This window comes from Seriola lalandi, unplaced genomic scaffold (assembly GCF_002814215.2).
Source record: "Seriola lalandi dorsalis isolate HSWRI2012SDOR001 ecotype SW California unplaced genomic scaffold, Sedor1 jcf7180002054420, whole genome shotgun sequence".
NCBI classification, from domain to species: Eukaryota; Metazoa; Chordata; class Actinopteri; order Carangiformes; family Carangidae; genus Seriola; species Seriola lalandi.
Window position 1 is genome coordinate 358,785 of NW_019524973.1, and position 24,571 is coordinate 383,355.

The 24,571-nt window shown below is 39.9% G+C and overlaps 1 protein-coding gene across 1 annotated transcript in view; it reads left to right on the forward strand.

Moving 5' to 3' along the window:
- LOC111657927 (metabotropic glutamate receptor 4-like) overlaps positions 1 to 24,571 on the forward strand; it is a gene marked incomplete at its 3' end in the record, with an annotated part of 150,464 nt that overhangs the window by 60,624 nt on the left and 65,269 nt on the right. The window contains exon 3 of the mRNA XM_087175152.1: positions 19,764 to 19,980. Coding sequence (XP_087031278.1) covers positions 19,764 to 19,980 — 217 coding nt within the window. The remainder of the gene's footprint in view (positions 1 to 19,763; positions 19,981 to 24,571) is intronic.

Sequence of the window (24,571 nt, forward strand, 5' to 3'; positions counted from 1 at the left end):
GGTAAACGATGGCAAGATTGAGAGGCAGCCTGCATAATTAGGTAATTAGGTTGTATTAATGAATCAAACAACATAGTAACCGAGTCTTGGAAGCACCTCCTGAATTATGCAGGGAAAAGTTGGGCCAGTGATAGACCATAATGCATCTCATGAATGATTATTAACAATTTGAAATGACATGTTACAGTTAGCAAATTAATCTAATCAGCAACACTTCTGATAATTGATTAATATGATTTGTCAAGCAACAGTGACAAACCTGCGCTAATTCCACCTTTGAAAATGTGTGAGCTGCTTTTCTCTGTTTTACATTGTCGCAAATTTGAGGACACAAAAGTCGGGAAACTCGCGCCTTATCCTCCAGTATGATGTTCAGCTAACTGCTAACTTTGTCCGGCTGTTGTTTGGTCGTGGCTAGATAGTGTGCGATGGGTTTATTAACGTTGCCGAAAACAGCTGCTAAAATGACACTAATGAGAGCAGTGGGAATGAACCGAAACAGCCGTAACATACAAAACAAAGGGCTGAAAGATGCTATGAAGCTTTGTAGAGCTGAGGTGAATTGCAGAGCCAAACCTATGTTAATATAAAAACTTTGAACTTTGATTATAGCAGACTTAACATGAGCTGGTGATTAAGAAATAATAATTAGTTGCAGTAACGCTCATGTAATACCTATCTACAGTAACCTTCTGTGTTTACAAGCTTCTGTGACCTTAACTCACACTTCGTATACATGGTTGAATCCATTGCAACATGTCAAGTCCAATATTCATCACGACATCCTGATTATGAATAGATTACATTTTAACTCACTTTCTACTGCACGTCAGATCTAATTAGCCATGGGTGGCTCCGTGAGTAGACTGTTTTTTTTTTTTTCGTTTTTTTTTCCTCCTCCTCCCTGTCGGGGAGAGACTTGCCAGGCCTCTGTGACCCCATCTATGTTATAAAGCTGCCTATCATGCTGTTTTAATCATTCATCCAACCAGCCATGAAAGCAAGCTGTGAACTGCCAATCTCTCCCACCATGTGCCAGGCTGCCCAAGCCTACTGATCAAGCAGCACATGCCAGAAACTGAGTGTCCAGGGACACTATCCCAGGACTATCTGAGTGTTGTTGTGACACATTTCCTCAACCACCCCTCACTAAACTGTCTGTTGTAGCCTCTAACACACGGATGATGGGATGTTTCCCTGCATAGTGTGAGGTCTGCTTCTTCTTCGACATCCACTGAAATACAAAGCATGCTGGTGTGCCGTGTTTAGCTTTTAGCCCTGTCATAAAATAAAAAAAATCATACACTTGGAGAGAGTGCAACTTTTCTGAATCAACAGTCTTCTCACAATCAAATAATAACAGACGTGATCACGAAGTCACACATCTTGACAAGTATGTGCAGGCTGAGCGGTAGAGACTACGTCATACTCGATGTGTTAATTACTTTGTGAAATCTGACTTGAGGCGTGATAGAGGGATCTCATTAGAAATATGCCACACCTTTCTAAAGAGGAAAAGCAGAATTTCATGGCAGAAGCTCAGAGCTCTGGGACTTCCATTTTCAATGACTCGCTGTGACCAATAGCATTTTCTCCAGCTGTTGCAATTCTCTGGCTTATTCTTGGGGCCGGGGAGACTATCTTACTGACTTGCCAATAAAATGTCTGTTGCCACTGGGAAAGAGCAGGAACTGTCAATTGGTTTCACCTTATCTACCTTAAACATGCCTCTGCTGACTTCATGCTTCTTCCCTTTTCTTTTTCATTGCAGTTTTTCATTGTTTTCATATTTCCCCCCCCCAACCCTCATCCTCCCTCTGCACATGCATGTAAGAAAATTAGTCAATTACTGAAAATGCTTTATCTAACTGAGGTTTTTAAACAGAGACTCCAGACAAATTTAAAACATAACTGCATTTTATTAGATAAAAGTTAAAGGTCTGCAAGTTTATTTAATTATTGTCTGTCCTGAATATCAAAGCGGAACAACTAGTTCTCTAATGAATCGTTTAGACATCAAAAGCATTAACCCTTTTTTTTGGATTCTGTTGCTTTACAGCAAAGGAGTTTGTATAAAACCAACAGTCTTATGGATAATTGAGTGTGCATGCAGTGTCTGACAACAACTGGATATCTCTTTATCTCTGGAGACAGGAGAGGAGGTGAGGTGAGGTAAAAGCGATCGGTCGCTGAGTGCTCCTGAAAATCAGGACTCCAAACAATTGTGGAAATATAGATGACAAAGCCCGGCCAGGGAATTGCTCTCAAAGGGTCTGATTGAAAGCTCATGTCAGGGAGGCTGAAGCAATCAAAGGACTTGTGTATTTCAAGTCGAAAGAGGTCATGTTGAGAGCATGATAAATCTAGCACCCAGATCCACCATTCAGAGGCAGCTGTTTTCTGTTGCTGCTATCGCTCGCTGGTGTTCTGCACCCTGAAATATTGTCTCTCCGTGTGCCTTGATGTGCAACAGTTTCTTAAGAATGAGGCTATGCATTGTTGCCTGAGCTGCATCTAATATCAGTACCTGTCTTATACACTTAGTCTGTTGCACAGTGGCGGAAAGAAAAAAAAGTAATATTATGAAGAAAGAAAGAATATTTAGTTGCAAATGTTTGCAGGTTAAGGCAAACTGAATACACTGAGGTGCCACCCTGGCAGGTTTGTTAGGCAAACTGCTCAGTAATTGAGAAGCCGCCTTCTGGCTCGTAAAGCTGCCAAAATGCCAATTAGCAAAGGAGTCCAGCACCTGTCTGCTTCACAGGAAGGAGTAACACCGGCTAAAAATACTGTGATACTACTCGCCAACATTGGCCACAAATATTGTGATAGAGTAGATTCAAACTTTGCATATACAGTCTGTCTGCGGTAACAAACTTTCATCATGTTAAAGTTGCTCTAATCAGTATTTCTATGGCTGTGACTCAGTGGAGACAGATGTTTCACCTAAAGCTAATTCTGCTGAAGCCGCTATTTGCTATCTGCCCTTTATAACACACTACAATGTAGCTGTAAAGAAGATATTATAAATGTATTTGTTAACAATTATAACTACTATATCTACAACTATAAATATATAACCACTGGCTTAAATTTGTTGGCTGGACAGTGGGTGTTTATGGCTTGTTTCACTGTGCCTGCAAGAAATAAGTGACTGCAAGTGTAACCAATTTAACACCAAATCCTGCAATTAAATAAAATCAGCATAAAAGAAAATTCAAACAGTAATCTGTCCTTACATTGTTACTGTATACGTGTATTTTTAGTCCATGTTTCCTGAGCAGTGGGCACCCAGCAGTAATCAACACAATTTAACAGGAGGTGTTTTTTTTTTAAATTTTTTTTTTTTTTAATCCGAGCCACTATATCACCCACATTAACCCCAGCGCTGCTTTCAACTACAGGCACATTTTAATAATTTAGGAACTCCAAAATCATCAATAATTGAGTCGTTTATTCATTAAACAACAAAAGGAAAGCAACAGGGGCAGAGGCAATAAAGAGGACTCTGCACGGTTTATCCCAGCTGACAGGGGAGCCTGATCTTTAGGCTGGAAATTGGACTAAACAAGTTTATGAATTGCAGTGTGGGAGTTATGTCTCTTGCGGTTTGCAGACAGGTTCTCCAGCAGGATGACAGATATGTGGTATGGATAATTGGGCTGGTGATAACTGTCATCTGGGCACTTAATGAAGATAATCAGCTTTTAGTTTGACAGCTCTGTTAAGGCCGTCCAGTCTTTTACTCCCTCTACATACATTTTCTAAAAATGTAACAGACCTTGGTGTTACTACTTGAATTATATATATATATATAATGTTTTTCTTTTGCACACCAAGAAGTCCACATTATCCAGAGTAGGTGCACTTGGTTTTTTTTTTTTTTTTTTTAAGTTTTATTATGTGAAAAAATAGAAGCTACAGTTCTCTTACTTCCCCACCTACTCCTGATCACAATCAAGACAGAAGCTGTTCATGAGCTGAGTTTATAGCTGAAGTATAAAAGGAAGGAGATAGAAGCTTGCAAGTATCCCTCCATTAGTCTGGTGTTTTTCAAGCCTTTTTACTTCATTTTTCCTCAGCTTTGCAAACTCTGTGTGCATATTGTTAACAAATGCAGAGCTGCTGCCATCAGCACCTTGCATACTAATGAAAATCACAGGCATAATTTTTATTATTGCACTCCCAAATTTATTCACCATTAACAGCTAGCAGCTACCCATCCCGTGAAAATAAGAAAATAATAAATAAAGAAGGCAGCCTTTTATACTTGAAGCTTTGCCTGCACCTGCTTGCACAAAGTGATACTTCCATTTGAGGGGAATACTGGTCAACGTTGTTTTGCTGAATTAATTAATTTGTGATGCATTCAGTGATGAATGGAGAGTTTTTCAAAAAGACCATACTCAGAGATGGCGGCGTAGAGGTGGTGGCAGTCTGCCCTGCATAGTTTCCATTGAAATAATTGATCCGAATGAATTTAAAACAATAAATTTACTTAAGCAGTTTTTTCTGAAATTGGAAAGTTTCTGCCTCACAGCATGTTTTAAGGCAAATGTTACCATATGGTTATGTACAAAAACCAGGCCAGAGCTTCTAAGAAGGCCAGTGTAATTGTGATTTATCACAGTATCATTTTCCACACTACAACCATATGATTTCAGTCACACACCCTCAATCATTACAGACCCACTAACCGTTCTTATGAGATTCATTTTTAAGCTATTTATTTTCATTCTCTAGGTGAGCAGCACCTCTGTAACAGTCGAGCAGCATGTGCGGTTTTCAGTGGGTTTAGTTGGGTGTTTGATTGTTTATATAATCCTATTAAATACCTTTTTGTTGGACACTGGAAAGACAGATTAGGTTATACACAAGGGTAACAACTCACAATTAGTTTCATTATCAGTAAATCTTTCGTTTATTTTCACAATTATGAAAAGTGGTCAAAAAATTAGTGGAAAATGCTTCTTAATAGTTTCCTAAAGTCAAAGTTGACGTCCTCAATTGTCAAAACCCACAGATATTCTGTTTACAATGATATAAAACAGAGAAAAACACAGGAGAACAAGATCATGTTTGGTATTTTTGCTTCAAAATGGCTTTGAGGATAGTTTCGTTATCAAAATAGATGCTGATTTATTTTCTTTGATCAACTAATGAATTATTTAACAAATAATTTCAGCTCAATTACACACAGATTTGAACGAGCATCAAACAAATCCGAGGCGGTGCTCGGTCTGTCTTTGTGTCCACATTACACAAAGCAGCCCTTGTCGTTTTGCACCTATAAAATCTGTTCCACCTTTAAAAGTTTGATGTTAGCAATTTAAAGTTTTTCGACTAGTAATTAATCTGTTTTTACATGATTGAAGTATATTTTTGTGGGTCAGCTGTGAAATTCTACATTTTACTAAACTTAAGATTTGACAGTTAGTCCTCTTAGATGTAAATAGATGTAACAGAATGAACCGAATGTGTTTGTCGACAAACTTCACTGTATGTGATTTTAAATTCAATTGGCTGCTATTATTTAATGTCTGACAACTTTTCATCAATAAACTCAGAATAAAGACACAATTCAAAAACTTCCAAAAGTCACACAAAACAGGAAGCCGGAGTAATGATTCATGAGCAATCGTGCATATCCAGTCGTTTTATGAGAGGACCATAATAGGTTATTGACCAACAGTGAAGTGAGACTGATGTTGCTGTGAAGGCGTTTATAATTGCACAGACTCCATGTCAACTTCACCACGACTCATCTACTTTTCATTCCAGCGTGAAAAATTGTGAAATCTTTAAGTTTAATTGGATCACGACGCGAGCTGTTGGAACTCACGCTGCGTATAAATATGTCAGAACCTGTGCTTTAAGTGTATGGAGCATATGCAGCAGAGACGCTTTGAGCACAATGTTGTGACTTTTTGCCCTTTTTTTTTTGTTTTTTGTTATGTTTGAAGCAAAGGAAGACTGTGGCATTTTATATTTGTTCATGAACACAACGTATCACCATTAAGGAAGGGAAAATCACACAGAATTTTAAATAAACCCTCAAATTCAGCTGCTCCGGGTTTATTCCCATCTGTTAGACGGATAGCTGCAAGTGGAAAATGAACGCTGGAGATGTTCAGACGTAAGCCCACACAAAAAGCCAACATAACCTCAGAACATAACCTGCCAGTACTGATAAGACTCTAGATTCACTCAAGATTGTGTGTTTAAAGTCGGGCGGATTAAAGGATGACATACAAGCAACGGCCCTTTTTTAAGGGTCAGTGAATGTGACACTAGCACTCAGTTTGAGGGGAAACAAAAAATATTTGGGGCCATGGCAAACATCTTGCCTCTTCCTGTCACTCCATCCCCAGCTGTGCAATAACTTTGATGGTTGGGTATTGATGATATCTTGAGGTCTTTATGAGGGCATTCTGTACCAGTGTTATTAAGTGGCATTTTATTGGTTTGTGAGGTTTCATCCTGGGGGGATTTTCAGCGCACTGCAGAAGAGAAAAAGGGACCAGGCGGAGGATTGCTTTTTTTTTTCTTCTTCTCCCCTTCATTTTATAACCATGTTTAATCATTTCTGCCAATTGTTGTGATGTATCTGCCACTTTTATAAGTCTGGAGTGTCATCACACTACATGGTTGGTCTTCAGAAGCCAAAGAAGAGTGGATCAAATTTTGTGTGAAGGATTAACGTTTAAAGTTGTGCCGCCACCGTTCATCTTTAAGTTTCAGTTTCATCTTTCATCCTGCCCCAACGACCCTCAAAACCTTTCCCTCATTAGCTACCTTGTGTATATGTTGGCAGAGGATGTATAGCATGCGTGTGTGTGTTCTACCACTGTATGCTTCCAAATGTTGGTGCGTCATGTTCTGCTGTATGTCTCACAGGATTTGTGAACCTCTGCTCCGGTCGGCTGGTTGTCTTTTGTGCTTGTGGCTATTTTTCATCAAATGTGGGCCTCATTGATGTCTTACGGGTTTCATCAGTGCTAGTGACAGATGATCAGCCATGCACAGCAGAGGAGTCCTCCATGTGTGATGTATGTTGTGAAGCAGGACACAGGAATGTGGCTGGTGTGGATGGTTTTTTTTGTAGCCCGACCGCTTGGATTGGTTTTGATTTGTGGTAGAAATACTGGAAACAACTCAAGCCTGTCTGGATGCTGTTTCTGTTTTTTCACTCTGGCAAATAAATAAAAAAAAATGAAATGAATAAAATCACCTGTGAAGGGGCTGGCCACAGCACAAGTGTTAACATCAGCAGGTATCATTTATCTCACTAGTAAATCTGTTTGCTGGGTGCCGTTACAGCCCTTTCTCACAGCAGATATTTAGACGTGGTATAGCAGGAAGATCATGGGTGTATTTCATAACATTAGCGATGGTTGCAGACTGACTCCCTGGCCTGACCTGAAGATCACCTGTGCTCTCACTGTTATGACAAGTCAGTAGGTTTGCTGTAAAATAAAAGGCAACTATGAATGTTTGGTTCACAAATTCAGATTCAAATTTCAGAAGTCGAGAAATCAGATTGCTCAATGGGACTGGTGATAAAATTCAAGATGAAAAATTCTAACGTCAACATCTGGGCACTAAGGATATTTACTCTTGACTTGTTTTGTTTTTTTTTTATATTTGACAATTGAATTTTCTGTCTGAATTTTTCACATTTTTGAAATTGCAATATTTTTCGGATTTTTTTAAAAGGAAGAATTACAACAAATAAAAATTAAGCGGTTGAGTTTTAGAAATATTTGCCTGCCTCAAGTGGCCAATCTGAGGAACTGCACTCGGCTTTTTCAGCCCTGGAGCTCGCCTCTCGATTAGCCTCACTTGTTGCTGACAAGCCTCCGTGAGGTGGCAGCTGCTTACCAGCTAATATATGGTTTGGTTTTAGGAGTTTACCATTCTTAAACTAATAATCATCTTGGCTAATATCTAAATTCAATCTGAACCACTAGCCTGGAGCTATAATGTAAAGATTTAAAGTTTCTGACTTTAAGTGGTTGAGAGAAGAAGAGTGTTGGCCCATGTGAAGAGACAGTTGTAGGGGCGGGGGGTTTAAGTAAACCAAATAGGTCAAACAGGTGGCTGTCCCAGTTGGCCGGGTCGGCAAAATTCTTCTTTCCCTTTTTTTTTTTGCTTGCTTTGTTATTGTGTGTGTGTGTGTGTGTGTGTGTGTGTGTGTGTGTGTGTGTGTGTGTGTGTGTGATGAAGTGCAGCCGGCACTTGATAACCCCCTCAGAGGTTTGAATGACACGCTTCCCTTGAAGCGGCGGGAGGCAAAGCCATATGAGACTGTGATGGATGGTGTGAGGATGCTTTCAATGATGGATCTGTAGGACTGGACGAGGACTGACTGTGGCACACTGAGCTGCCAAAAACGCCGCTTGAGTAACATCCTCTGTGGACAGATCGGAGATATTCTCATCCTGTTGTCTCAAGAAATTTGAACAACTCCCCTGTGTTCACATCACTGACTACAGATAGAGATGGAGCTGAGGATTTCTGGCCTGGGAATCAGTCCTCGTTTCTTGTTGTTGTTGTTGTTTTTTTTTGGCTCACTCAAATGGCTTCTTTTATGTGTCATCAACAGACTCTGGTTATGTTTTCTAGAAACTTCAGCACCTTGAGTAAAGGGTCACGAGAGGTGCCGTCTTTTGGTGCACACAGAGAGGAGAGCAGAGAGACAGAGACCCAGATAGCAGAGAGTCGATTCCTCACACACTCTGTCATAAGGTCTTTAACAGATGGGGGTGCTAAGTTTAGCAGATGAGAAGTGCTTCACAGAACCTTGGGGCAATCTTATATATCCAAAGCGACCTGAGAGAATGTGAGTGACGGAGTTTGCACTTTCAGCATTTACCACCTCACTTTGCATTGTGGCTCTCTGTGTTACTGTTGAGCGAGTGTGTGTTTGTGTGTGTGTGTGTGTGTGTTAGGTAGTAGTAGCTGTGAATAATGTGATCGAAGGTGTTTTCAAACTGAATATATCTGGATAAAGCAGGTGACCTCTTCTTCTGCAGGAAAGGCAGATGTGCTGCACACTCTGACCCCCGCACTCTACTTCTTTTCACTCTGCCTCATATCGGCGCACTGTTTACAGCGTACAGGCACATTGGGCACAAGTTGTCACATCATTTAATAAAGATGTAATACCTAGTGATACTGAGCTTAAAGCTGACTATACTGGAAAACATTATTGTTTATCATCATTATTATTATTTGTAAATGTGTAAACAACACAATTGATTGGTCAGTTCTACCAGTATAGATGAATTCCCAGTGTATAAAGTTGTTGTAACCCTGATGTTACCCGCGTAGAAGAAAGGCTGCTTATGTACTTCCACTCAAGTATATTTCAACACAAGTAGCTCTTCTTCTGAAGACAATTCAGTAACATATGGCCACCATGAAAGGACCAATATGGCACCCAGGCTGTAACTTGTTTCAAAGCTTTCCCAAGCAATGACCATATTTTCTATCAGAAAAAATTCTTCACAGACTGACAAAAAAAGGAAAACAGGCTTGAAGCAAACTTCAGCGAAAAATCCTGCGGATTGAAACCCATAATTAAAGCCTACTGTGTCATTTCTGCATTTCCAAAAGTGTTTGATTACAATCAAAAATCTATTCAAATCTACAAAGTACCTGCATTTACTTCCTTCTAACCTATGTCCGGGACACATTTGAAGCTGAAGTATACATGATGTTGTCTGTATAGCAGAGATGAATCATCACTGACTGCCATGAACAGAAACAACATTCACTTACTGGCTGAAACAATAAACTGCATTAAATGTTACTGCACTGTGACAGCTTGATTTATCCACCATTATTGTTTGGGTTAATTGACTTCCTCCTTCATAGGCCGGAAAAATTGAACAGCTCATTAAGGGGGTCTGAGGTCCTGCCACAGGATTTAATAATATTCAGAAGTTCTTCAAGTTCAGCGTCTCTTGCAGCACAAAGCAGAATTTACCTTTTGTAACTTCTTCAAGACATTCCTGGAATTTGTCCAAGAAGAAGGAGAAATCTCTATCGAACACAGAAGTGATATGAAGAAACAAGAAAGGTTCCAAATCACTCAGTGTTTTAAATTTGCAGGCTAATGTGAGTAACAATTCTTTTACTCTCTGTAGTATTTTTAACAGAATCTTAGGTCAAACAAAATCCTCTGCTCAGTAACAGTTAGGTCATTTGTCTCATCAATTCTAGACAAAAATCAGGGGGATGGCAACTCATAGAGCTAATCTGAGCAAGCAAAGCAGAAGTGCTACAAAAAAGATCAATATCTGGAAAGTCTTCTGACAGAAAACAGACATGCATGCAGCACAGAAACTCCCACACTGCCTCAGTATGCAAAGTAGTGTTTTAGCATCTGGTTTGCTCATGTGTGAGGTTTAACTCCTGAATTTTAGCATCTAGAGACATGGTTTTGTTTGACCAAACAGTATTGATATTTGTTGCTAAATCACATTTAAATTGGGCTACAACTAACGGGATTACTTTCTTTATAGATTCATCTGTTTACTATTTTCTGGATTTATTGTTTATTCTTTAAAATGCCAGAAAATGGTAAGATATGCATGTCACTATTTCTCTAAGCCCAATGTGACATCTTTTAATGTCAAATGTCAAATTGTTTTATTTGACCAACAGTCCAAAAGCCAACGACATTCACTTTACCATCATATAAGACTAAGAAAACCAGAATCCTTAAAAAAAAAGACTCAAAACGATTGATTATTAAAATAGTTCTGGGTGTATTTTTTTCATGAATGAAGTGCAGCTGTAGAATTTGTCTGACATCACTGGGGAGAAGAGAGCTATATATATATTTTCCAGGACAAGCATCTTGAGGCAACCACCTCGTCCTTAACGGTCACAGCAGCAGCAGGTTCAGCTCAGTTCACAAATCCTTTTTTGAACAGTTACCATCACTTCAGTTGAGCTCAAGTAGGCAGTGGAGAGAGTTTGGTTCCCCAGAGTGATCTGCATGATTGAAGCGGGGTGATGTCAGTCTCGGTGGAAGACAAAGCAGGATGAGCTCAATGTTATTGGCTTCGCCTTCTCCTCTCAATTCAATCGAATGTCAAAATATTAAAGGTCAAATCTGAGAGATGGAAATATTATGAAAAGGTCTAAAGCATGCTCAGAGATTTTATCGCCAGCCTCTTGGGCCTGAACATTTGACAGTGGACAGTAGGACCACACTGCATCGCTGTATCTGGCAGCCACTGACATTAGGCAGTATTACCAAGATACTTCATCATTTAAGCTCATTAACTGTTGACCTAAACTCATCATAACTGTGTTGTGCATCAAAATAGACACACAAACATGGAACAGAAGGAATGAGGCACCGCCTTTGTGGAAGTCCAAGAAAATAATGGAGATAATGAATTAATTTCCACCATTATAGAGGCCCTTTGTATAATAATGCATCAGTCTGAATTATAGCCACATGTCCCCATTGTGTTTAGTGCCGCGATGTTGTTCGCTCCCAGAGCTGTGAGAATCTGTTTTGTTATATCATTATGCAGGAATTGGTTTTCTATTCAGGAGGCTCAGCTATTTGCTGCTCCACTTACCCTGACAGTAACAAAGTGAAACTTTAATCTCCCCTCAGTGTCAACAGCAGCTGATAGCAATTAAGGAGAAAGCCTGGATTCTGAAGTGGTGCATTTGACTCAAAGAGTTCACCCACATCCCTCACTGCAAAATTTAAACGACTTCTCTTCATGCTTGCAGCCGCTGTCCAGCCCCAAATTTTTCTTTTCAGGCCCTAAATTGCATTAAGAAGCTTTGTGAATGAAAGATGCAGATGTTGAGCATGCATAAAAACAAAATATTATAGTCATTGTTGTTTTCATTGCAGATTCTGTTCCTGTTGTAAATGGCCATTATACAGTTAAACATCATAAATTAGATGTTGTAATTTCAGTTAATGCTGGAGCTGCAAACTGCTGCCGTTATCTCTGCCTGAATAAAGTGAGTGCAGTGCTGTTTTGCCCACTGACGCTGAGGTATAATGCAGCCTTCGCTGTATTGCGGCCAACACACAAAGCTCCTGCTGTGTGAGAGTGAGGAGCTTTTTGCACTGCAAGCTTTGCTGTTCTGTGGCTCTCTGACACCGAGCAAAACAATGGCAGAGCCCACTGTTCATGAGTGTGAAAACAGACGTTGAACTGTGAAGACTTTGGAGCCTGGCGGATGTTTTAGTGTATGGTTATCACGACCGTGTGTTTCTGCATTTACAATAGTCTAAAGAAAGCAGGCAGAGCTGCTAAATGTTGATGTTGGTGAAAGTTCCCTTGGGGTGTCGGAGTTGGGCAGGTTAAAACATGTCCTCAAAATGTTTTTATGTTAGTGTGTTAAGAATATATCCTAATGAGGAAGCTGAGGGGCATTTACGGCTCAGAGCTTGTTAAGGCTAATTTTCATTATGTGATAATTTTTGTTATGAAGATAGACGTCAATCGTGAACTAAGAATATGTTGAACAATTTGATCCTCAGGAAAAATCTAACAAAATTTTACTTTTCAGCCAAAAACTAGTGAAGAAAGTGAAGTTTAAATGAAAACAAAAAGCAAGTAGAAGTTATTATTTCAACCATTGTTACTGCTGCTGCATTAAACTTCAGTCTAAAAAATGTGGAAAGATGCATCAGTCACAAACGGGGCTAACATTTATCTTCATTATTGATTTATTTTGAGATTATTTTCTCAATCAATTAATTGTTTAGCAAACAGTGAAAAAACACACATCACATGTTCCCAAACAAGGGCTCCAGGAACTTGTGCTTGACAATGATTTTCGATGAAGGTGGCCTGCAGAGTTTTTTGTAAACAAACAAAACTTATATTTACATTTGCCTCCATGGTGTGTATCCCTGAGGTCTAACAAGTATATTGAGTGCGTCTCCTTCCACATACAACATTTGCAAAGCTGATGTTTCTGTAAAGTTGGAAACCTGCATTGTTTACATCCACGTTTACTCGCTAGCAGTCTCCTTCACTGCATTTGGTGGCGCACATCTGTGGTGGTGGTAATGATATTGTGAAACTATTTGCAGGATTGGGTATACAGCGTGTGTGTGTGTGTGTGTGTGTGTGTGTGTGCATGTGTTTCCTCATATGCTGGCATGGGATAAACAAAACTACCCCTCAGCGCTACGAGAGTTAGAAACTCCACAGGGTGCCTTAAATCGATGATGAAAATCGTTGCTGCTTCATTTTCTGTTGTTTGACGAACCGGTTAATTCATTAATCGTTTCAGCTTTAATCACAATGTAAAGACCGTACTTCTTTTAAATGTTTTTGACTAATACAAAGGATTTGTTTTGTTTTGAAAATGATAATTTTGTACTATAAAAAGAGCTTATTTTACACTATTCATAATGGAATACACTTAGTGGTTTTGCTGTTTATTATATGTCTGTAGTCATGCGGCTGGGTCTTGAAGAAACGCAGCTCGGCTTAGCTTGTGCGATGCTGAAAGACTGAATACTTCTGTGGTGAAATGAGACTGCCAAGCAGTAAGGATAAGCTATGTTTACCCATCCATGTTTTCTATATGCAACTGGATTGAAGCAGATGCTCTGCATTTGGACTGCACAGCAGGTTGCAAGGATCTGTCAGGTGTCTGAATTACAGATGCAAATATAGTCAGCTATTTTCCATGCCAGCATAATTTGCACAGAGAAAATTCTGCACCTATACCTCGGGTCCCAACGTTATCATCATTAGGTTGCTCTTTGTCTCAACAGGATGCTCGACAAAATAAACAACAGTTGAGATAAATATGGCGCCAGACAGTCACGAAAAGGTTGGAAATGCAGCTGTAAATCATGAAGTTATGCAACACAATATTTCTATGCCAAATTTTTAATTTTAGGAGAAGCATTGGGACCTAAGGTGATCTTAGGACATTTGAAAATGTTACTATTAAATGTCTTGATATCAATAGGGCAAAATATGAATTGGAAATCGGGCATTTCAGAGTGAGATGTCAGTGTGTGGAGATAGTCCAGATGGGATTGGTGTGTAAAACTGTACACTTAAATATCAGTGCATCTCCACATGCAGTTTTTTTTAAATATTTTTCTTGCTATCACTTCTAGTCTTCTACTGAATGCATGCTAACCAGTTAGCCCAGCCTGGTCGGGCCGTCTCAGCACTTTCCGATAGCAAGTCACTGTGGCGTCTGGTCTGCCATGAAGAAATTGCACTGCTCAGGGGGCGTAGGCTATTATAATGTCTTGTATTGTAAACACAATGCAGGCTGAAGCTCTTGGCAAGCTACCATCACCACCACCACCACGTTTGGCAGCAGAGGAAACTTCCATATAGCCTCTTTTAATAGTCAAATGGACAATGCAATGCGTCACTGAGGCATGAGCTGCACTGGGATTCCTTCATGTGACATTCCACCTCGTGCTTAACAGTTTTGCCTAAATTAGTGTAATAGGTGTAATTTCCCACTGGATTCACAAAGTCAGATGCTAAATGCTAAAATAGCACAGATAAGTGAGATCATGTGGTATTGTAGTCAAGATAGAAGATTTGCAAATCTCTCTCAGCAAACTGTTATTTTCAGCCCCAAACTGTACCTGCTAATCATCACAATAATTAAACAGCTTTGCACTCGACTGAGTGCTCAACAGTCAGCATGTTGGGTGTCACTGCTGAGAAAGTCTCATACCAGGCAAAGGGACACACTTTGTCACTCTTACTTATGTTTTTTTTTTTTTCTGTTGAAAGATCTCCATTAAATAATGCATGTTTATTCATTTTAGATGCAAGACACCTTAATCCAAGCATCATGTTATGCATACTCATGAGTTATCCCACCTTAGCTGTTTTCTGTCAATATAATGTAAAGAAACACTTGGTGACTTGGAAAGCATTTGGTGCAGTGCAGGCCCATGCAGATATTTTGTCTCTCGTGATCCTTATGTGGGAGGGAAACGAGAGCAAGGCAGAACTATGGAGAAGAGATGGAGAGAGCAACACACCTGGAAAAAGAACAAGTCCTTAATTAGCAGAACCGTTTTTTTAATCATAGTAACATAACACAATAATTTAAATTGCAGAGGCACAGACCCCTCATATTATGTTAATTCCACTGAGTAATATATATAATATATTTAAAGCGGTAACTGGGATGCTTGTAATCCTTGATAGAAATGCCAGCAACATTGCTCAATAGAGAAGTAGTTAGTTGCACTCTGTTTTTTGTCTTTTCTTCCCCTAAATAACATCAATCACCAGGATGTTATGCTTTGTTAGGTGAGCTTTTCAGAGTTCCACTCCATGAATACACCCAGTTCCATTATTTTGTTTTCCATATCATTGTTTCATGTTCTCTTCTCTCAGAAGCTCGCACAGGCAATCATCTTAAGGTCCTGGTACTGAAGTGAAGTACCTCAGTGACTCTGGCCTCTAACCTGTCTTCATGAATACATTTCAAACCAAGCCGCTGTAGCTTGGACAAGCATGCATAAGGCCGCCGTGCATGAGACTGAAAATACCACAAACAAACTTCATATACCGATCAAATTGGAAAAAAACAACAACAACGTAACAAAAACACATAACACACTGGTCCAAATATTCACTGAGCAAAAAAGACGTGAGCTGATCAGTAAAATCGTTGCTACATACTAATGCTAAACAATTCATTACTGGATTAGCAGTTAGTTTACAAATAAATCAACATTACCATTCATACTAACAGGAAATGATACAATAAGTGTGTTGGATGTTATGTCATATTTGTGAAGCTACTGCTAATTTAACTTCACTGCAGGAGACATTAAGAGATTTGATGCATATATTTTGTTTTTCCAAGATATTTTTTTTTTTGTTTTGTTTTGTTTTTGCAGCTGTTTCACCACCACCCATGATTTATTTCATTTTTTTCTAGCTGTGTGCAGCTTCTCCATTTCTTTTGTGCATTGCATCAAAAGCACACCCGAACTGTCTGCTTTTGAATATACATTCTTTTGCCTCTTCTTTCAGTGTGAAGACGTTACTGATTAAAAACGTGCTTCGAATCAGCATGTAGGAATGAATTGGGACACAGTGACAGATACGAATAAGGGCAACAGGTAAAATTGTAAGACAAATGCAGAAGTTTACTGTGGAACTAACACTAGGGGAGTGAGTGAATAAAATATCTCTCATATTTACGGGAGGTAAGGAGTACTGAAGAAAAGACGAGTAATAATGTTGAGTGATTATAGAGGAAAAAAAAATCTCGACGAAATGTATGAAAAAAAAAACAAGCACATGACAGTTTAATGTGGTGAAGGTGTTTCAACACGAGACACTCTCGCTCAGGCGACCCAGCCGGGGTCGATCAAGCCCCGGTTTGTGTTCATGTAGTGCTCCCCCACCCATGGCTCTCCCCTCCTGATCCACAGCCACCTTCAAGCAACTTCTGCTGCCTCAGTGGCCACCTTGTTGGCCCTTCGCCTACAGGCCCCTGTGTTACTCAGCATGTTGTAGGCCCTGCAGAGGGACCTATCTGTGAACCCTCTGCATCCCACCTCAATGGGCTCGCACCTCGCTTCACCACCCATTTCTCCACTGGCTCAGCGTAGTTTGCCCTCTTCCTATTGTTTGCCTTCTTAATGTGATGAGTTCAAAGAGAATGATCTGCTTGGAGACTTCAGCACCATTTTCTGGCCTTAGCTTTGTTGAGTTAGCAGTTTCTGGGAACTTCAGTCACTTCCCCAGGTCGACTTTAGGCTCCCAGTCTTGTACTGTTGCGAGCAGGCCAGAGGAGGTGGTCCTGGCAGCTGACGCTGGCTTCTCCCCAGCCCTGACAAAAGCAACAGCCTTTTTCACTGGGTGGAGGCGCTTTAAGTGGCTAATCCCACTGCAGACAGTGTCCGCTACGGCTTTCAGGACTTGGTCATGGTGCCAGCAGTAGAGCACTTTCCCAGGGCTTTTGAACAGCTGCTGAGGATGTGCTCTAGGTTCCCTCTCCTCAGGCACAGAGGGCAAGCTAATGACTCCACCTTCCCCCCTCAGAACAAGTTGGATGGACTTGGTAGAACTTCATAGAAAGCCTGGATTAAGAATTTCATTCAATGGGGTTTGGCTGACCAAAGTTTGGCCCATGAGAGAAAGCCACATTCCAACCATCCGGCTGGTTGGCTCCTTGTTGACTGATGCTTGCACGTCACACTGGATCAGTCACCACCTGTGCCTTGTTGTTGTGAGCTGTGGTGGCCACCAGCACCCTGCGCCTTAGCCACAGCTCAGCGCAATCCTCAGCGTCTGCTGCCCTCCAGTTCCAGCCGAAAGTACTGTACTGTGTAACCCATCTCACCCCTTTGCATTTCATTAAATAGTCTTGAAAGGAAGCACACTTTTACTTTCATTAAATGAAAAGTTTTTACAACGATGATAGATTCTGAGGATCTCACATTAGTTAGTAAGCCTTTACAAATTTCAACCCTTGCAGATCGAAAGGACGTAGATCTATGAATTTTGATTGCTTTTTGAAGTATTATACCTTTGCACGCCTCAAGTACGCTCAAACACTGGTAGCCTGGTACTGAGCCATTTAGACATTTATACACATGACTGTCTGTTAATTACTGAGTCCTGTTAGCAATGGTGAACCATTTTAGAGATTTTAGTGGTGCTGTAGCAGACTAACAGCTAACACACCTACACGACACGATACATTCTGACTGACCACCTTTCTGCATCTTTTTTTTGTCTTTTCTATCCTGTGTTTTCTTTACTGTATCACAGTTAATCTGTTGCCAAGGGCCAGTAAAGATTAAACTCAATATATAAATATATAAATACATTTTATTTATATATTTTTACCCAGATAAGAGAGTAGGGCCATAGTGTTGTTCTTCTTGGTGGGAGGCTGTTGCCTTGAAGTTATATGTTTTAATATCAAGGGTGTGTGTCTGTGTGTGCACATGCACCTCAGCCTACAGGTCTGCTGTCTGTGATAATGAAATACTGCATGTGGCAAAGAGGCATCTAGAGGGAAAACAGGGCTGTTTTTCATTAGGATCATGTTTCACTGAGTGCACCTTCCCCTTATTTTATTTAGAGACACAAAAACATGACGACAGATCCTCATCAAAAAGGCACACTGTGAATCATTACCAGGAAACACCCCTGCTGTCTGTCTGGTGAATCACTGTGTGGCATTGAGATGAAAAATTCCATTTGCACAAACACAGTTTACCTATTACAAAAACTGACATGGTGCAATCCCTGAAAATAGTCTCCTGTGTTGAGAAACACAGCAACAACCACCAGAAAATCTCCTATAAAATTATGGTCACTCAATAAAGGCTTCATGCTTTAGCTGACCTATTTATTTTTCTATTTAAGTTTCTTATGTAATATTTTTCTTTCTTCAACACACAGATCAGTGAAATCTTTGGAGCAGTGGGAGCAGTAGCAGCCTGGTCACGGTGCAACTTCAAGCATTTAGAAAGCTTTACTAATACAAAAGCTGTGATATTGTAGCCTACCCTGTAGCAGTTCAAAATGTGACAAAATATAATCAAATTATTTACTTCTGGTAAAGTAAGATGCAACAACCTCTTGATGACCCCTGCTCATGAGTCTGACATGCTCATCGTCTCATCTTGTGAACTGGGCAGCCTGCTGCAGCACCCGGGAGCACTGAGGCTGGGTGTTAAAAGGCTCAGCGGGGGTTCAGGATCAGTAGCTCTGTTTTGAGTCTCAAAAAGACGGCAGCTTGTTGGATGCCATCAAACTGCTCTTTGAAATTCTGGATATGATTTCTACTTTTTTCATGTTTATTGTCAAAAATAAAACGGAAATAATTGTTTTTGGAGCCAAAGAGGAATGATTGATCAAACGTTAAAGACGCATAAAGCGAGCCAGACAACTTGGGGCAGTCATGGAGTCGGACCTAAATTTGAATTGCCACATTAAGACAGCTGTTATCTCAAGAATATATCATGAATGAAAAGAGTTATATCCCAGCAGGATTTAGAAAAAGTTATTAATGCGTTGAACTTCATTAGGCTCGACGACAGTTTCTTTAAAGGTCTCTTTGAAAAAGCAGCTTATTCAAAACATCCCGACTAAAACCAGGGAAGTAGATCACATTACTCCAGTTCTCAGATCTCTACACTGGCCTCTTCTTTGTCAGAGAGCTGACTTTAAAAATACTACTGCTGGTCTACAAAGCACTGAACGGTTTATACATTTCTGATCTGCTGCTACATTATGAACCACCCAGACCTCTCGGATCGACCGGGACGGGTCTGCTTATTGTGCTCACAGTCAGTTTTTATGCTCCACATATCTGGAAAACCTGAGGTCTCCTCCTGCTCCAGGTCCTTTAAATCAAGCCTTAAGATTCTGTTTACCACGGCCTTGTATTAAATTAAATTTGGGACTATTTATCCATATCATGCACTGCACTGTAGCTGCACTGTGATTTGTATTCTTCTGTTTAATGTAGCTTATGTTTATCCCCTATTTTATTTCATTCTTTTTAAATCCTATTTATATGCGTCTCTTTGTATTGCCTTGTGTTTCTTTTATATCTTAATGCTTTTTATGGCTTATGTATAGCACTTCGGATTGCCTTTTTGTTGAGAGGTGTTATACAAATACCTTGCTGCGTCTCTATATTCTTCACTCCCTTCCCACAACTATTATCATATCCCATAACTATTCACTAGAAGCCACAAGAAGCTGATTCTATTATCAATATTCTTTGTTTTGCAGATTCCCCAGGTGAGCTACGCCTCCACAGCTCCAGAGCTCAGTGACAACACCCGCTACGACTTCTTCTCCCGTGTGGTGCCTCCAGACACCTACCAGGCTCAGGCCATGGTGGACATCGTCAAGGCCATGCGCTGGAACTACGTCTCCACCGTGGCCTCTGAGGGAAACTACGGAGAGAGTGGCGTCGATGCTTTCATTCAGAAGTCTCGGGAGGATGGTGAGTACGCTTGGCTTCATATATCATAACCACAGAGGCAAAGGAAGATGTTACCCATGCGAACGTACTGTACTGCAGAAAATCGGTGAAGCTTGGAGACATGCAAGCAAAAATCAATTAGTCAGGTCAAATGTTAGATTTGATCCCAGAGCGCACACATCCAGCCAGACAATGTACATTACAGAACATCCAGAGGCCTGAAAACAGCATCTGTCTGTGTCAGCTACACATGTGGTTATGATGTGAAGGGCTTTGCAGCTCCATTCAGTTCTCTCGAGAATCATACTATAGAATCAACAGTGCTGCTGAACCCACTGAGAATTTACTTTAAAGACCAACTTAACACCCCATTTTACCTTGAACATGCCCTTTCACCGATGCAAAAACATGACTTTAAAATCCTGACCCACACCACCTCTCCCCTGTGGTACCCTGCGACCTTTGATGCTCTCGCCCCCCTGCTTACAGCTCTGTCAGACCATCGCTGCAGCGTCTCTCCATCTCTCTCCCCATCTAAACCAAAGCATTTGTTCTGTTTTCAGTCGTTTTAATGTCCACGTAATGACATCTGACGGTCATCCATAATTCATAGAACCATTATACCGCCAAGCAACGGCTTTCACTCGCACTCGTATAGATTATTTTTTGGGGTGGTCTCTACCCATTTACTGGATTTTCTCTGGAAAAAGCAAAATAACTTCTGTTGTAATGAACGCAACAGAATGGGACCAGGATCATTTTATAGTGTAATAAACAGACTGTACATGTAGTTTATAAACTCACGTTTGGTCTGCTGTGGCTGTGCAGCGACAGCAGCTCTCGTCCACTCTATACACTGGATCTGTTCAGCCACAGCACTGCAATATATGCAATATGTGCAAATGCTGTTTTTTTTATACAAATATCCTTGTTTGTAATGTGTCAGGTGTATGCACTTATTGCTGATGTGGTGTGTGTGTCATTTCCAGAAATATCCTTAGCATGCAAAGTGAATTCTACCTTCCCAGAAAGCAGCACAGAGTCAAATTAAACTAGTGAAGTTGGACTCCACTGGAATACTCATGTTGCTGTGTCTGCTGGGTAGTTGTTTGCTGCTATTAGCCAGAGCAACATGATACGTTTACAGTGTATCAGGGCTGTGTTTCTGACTTTTTGTCACCTAGTGTTAAAAATTGCTTAATACACTACATAAAATGTACATTTGCATATTTTGAAACCATAGATTAGTGCCTCAGGATTAGACTAACTCCCAGACTCCAGACCAAATATACAGGTCCAGTCAAAATGTTGTGGTAAACGGAAGAAAAAAAAAAGAGCAGAATTTGAGAAACATAATTTATCCCATAAATATTACAGGCAACATATATATATGTATATATGTATATATATACATATGTTTATACATATATTTTTTTCCTACTTTACGAGTCTTTGGATCCTTTTCCCTTTGCGTTTGCTCCCAATCCAACAAATCACTCTACTGAAGGAGTTCCCAAGGAGTATGAGTGTTTTGGTTGACTAAGTACAAGTGTAATTAAAAGGATGAGACTTTAAGGTGCCCTGTTCACGTCTCCTGCTCGCACTGTGCCTGGACAGAATGAGACTGACTTGGCTGCGGTTGCTCATCAATTATGTCTGTCACTCTCTGAACACTTAATCGCCTGGGCACAAGTCAGGGACAGCTGGGGGAAGGAAAATAAGTCACGCCGGGTAAAACGGGGATTTTATCAGGGTTGAAAAATCTGGAAATGCATGCCTCCACAAATTGTGTCCAAGTTTGAAAGGAGTCTAGATAAAGACTGATTCCATATGGTCTTATTGCAGCAGATGGTTGAGGTGCAATTTTTTGACAGTGTCACACATGGGGTATCAGAAAATGATAAAAACACCAAGAGCAGAAAACTTACCATGCAGACTATTACATGATTTTGATCCAAGGACTCCTTCAAGACTATATTCAATGCAATCAGATACAATCTAGTGATAATCCTTATCTGATGATGTGTTTCCTTACAAATGTTTGGACACAGTTGATCTCCAAGACAAAACTATGAAAAGTAATATTAATGTTCGAACACAGTCCAAACCATAAATGTATTTATCTAAACAACATTTAACAGTTTCAAATGTTTTAGTAAGGTTAAGGAAATATCCTTGTTTGGCAGAATAGACTGCAGAGAGACAGCAGGTCAAGGTTTTGACCAATTTGTAACTATACTTTCATTCAAACATTTAAGAAGGATGGAAAAAACATCAACACTGACTGTCTCTCTTGTTAGATTTGTTTCAGATTTATATATTTATTTATTTTCATTCAACTACAATAGAACTGAAATTAGTTCTTGTCGGAACAACAGGAAATTAAGAAGCAAATATTTTGATAATGGATTTATTGGAAGTATTATAAAAAAAAAAGGTCATGTGATGCTAAACTGAATATAGTCAGGTTTGATGGAGCTGGTTGGAAAAATGAAGAAATTTAATGGCCGTACCTTGAGGTTTAAGGAAATGTGGAGCATTTTGTTGTTACTGTTTTCTTTTAGACCAAAAGGGGAATCGATTTAATCATGGAAAGAACTGGCAGAAAATAAATGAATCAACAGGGAATATAAGGAATATAGAAATAGAAATAATGAAGATAATCATTAGTTACAGCCTTAACTTGCACATTATTGGTGGTTGAAGTGCTAGACTGATTTTCACATCATTTTTATACTACATCCTATCCTCCAGTAACTTTGCACAGTATTCATTTCTATCCAATAGCATAATGTTTGTTAATTTATATGTGTTATACATCATCAGACTTTGAACATAAAGTCTATTCCAGGTTACTTCCACCCCTGAGTGGATAAATATCTCTCCATTCAACACTTATCAAATCAAAGCACTTGGCTCTGAAAAATCAACATATATTAGGTAAAAGATATTTTCCTGCCAAGTGATTAGCATTTAGTTTGGTAATTGAAATGCTCTCCATTACAGTATTAAGCCAGCAAAAGCCCATGACTCTGGAAAATTTTTATGATGATATATTGTGTTACAGATATACTTTTAATTTAATGCTGCACTTTTGCTCTCGCCTTGCCAGATAGCATTGTTTTGAGCGGAATGCACCAAGAAAATAATCTGAGAAGGCAAATTATCTGAGTCAGCTCCTGTACAGCAGCAGCCCTGGCAGCCCAGCAGCCACCTGTCTGGAGTTGCACCAGCTCAGCTTTCCCCTCTCTCCCTTAAGAGTGCTCGCAAATATAACTGAGTACAATGTGGGTAAGAAGCAGATGATGAAAGGTAAATAAGAATTCCAGGTGGGATTTTTTTTTTTTTTGATCTCTCCTTTTGTATCTCTCTTCCCTGGCAAACATCGCCTACAGCTGGGAGGCAGTGGCCTTCAGTGTTATTCTTCATGGGGTATTTGAGGTGAGCAGCTTCTCATCTCAAATTCACTAACTCAGAAAGTGACCCCGCCTTCCCTCACCCCTGCACCCCAAGGGAGAGATATAAGAGCAGATGTAGGATACACAGAGACAGAGAACGAAATCACTTTGCTTTGTAAAAACTAGTTCAGAAAGCATCAAATGCGTCTGTTTTCCTTCAAGTATTAACCCAGAACTCATCCTACTGATAATGTAATATATTTAAATTTGAGTGTTAGTGTAAAGGATTTTAAAACTAATCTTCTACAAAACCTTTTCTTTACTTTTTGCAATTATATTTAGATAGTGAAAGAAGTAAAGCAAACCTCAGAAGAAGTGCCTATATCACCAAATAATTAGCTGGGAGCATCTTAACTGATGTATTCCTGGCAGATATGGACACAAGATGCTTTATTCCTTTAATTTCAAAAGGCCCATTTTCTGAAATGCACACAATTTTGGAAATGGAAAGTTCATAATGGTCATCTGGGGTCTACTTCAAGGACGCTTACTACTTTTGTATTTATGAATATAAGATTTGTTTTGAGCGCAGCCTTTAGGAAACAAACGGGAGACAGAGGCGAGTCAAGTGTGGACCACTGGGCAGAAGAAGCCCGTAGAGCCTCATCCTTGGCTGCAGACAGCCCTTCTCTGCAGAGATGTTGATTACTGTAGAGCACGCCCCAATAGATGTCATTAATCAAGTTAATGAAACACAATGTCAATAAGAAACCTAACAAGATTCCCTTGCAAACCAATGGCCTGCCTGACATCAACATGAGAAACCCTGCTAATGGAGTAACTGCCGTCCTTGTTTGATGAGGAGGATTACAAGCATTAGCCACAGAGCTGGGATGAATGAGCACATGCAGGGAATGTAAAATGAAGAAGAAGAAGAAGACGAAAAGGGGAACACAAACAAGTCTGCATTGCTCCTGGGTGATTTATTTGCAGATGCAGAGAACAGACAATATTAGACTGGGTTGAGGTTATTCCTGGTAACAAAGTAAAATATGAACTGCGATGGAAGACGGTAGAGCCCAATTATACTTTATTAACTGATTCCTACTAACAAAAGTTCTGTTAGTTCATCTGAAGTTGGTTCTTTGAATAATTTATTTAAAGGATAAGGCTGGCAATAGTCTACATTTTTTCTTATAACAAATCCAATGAAA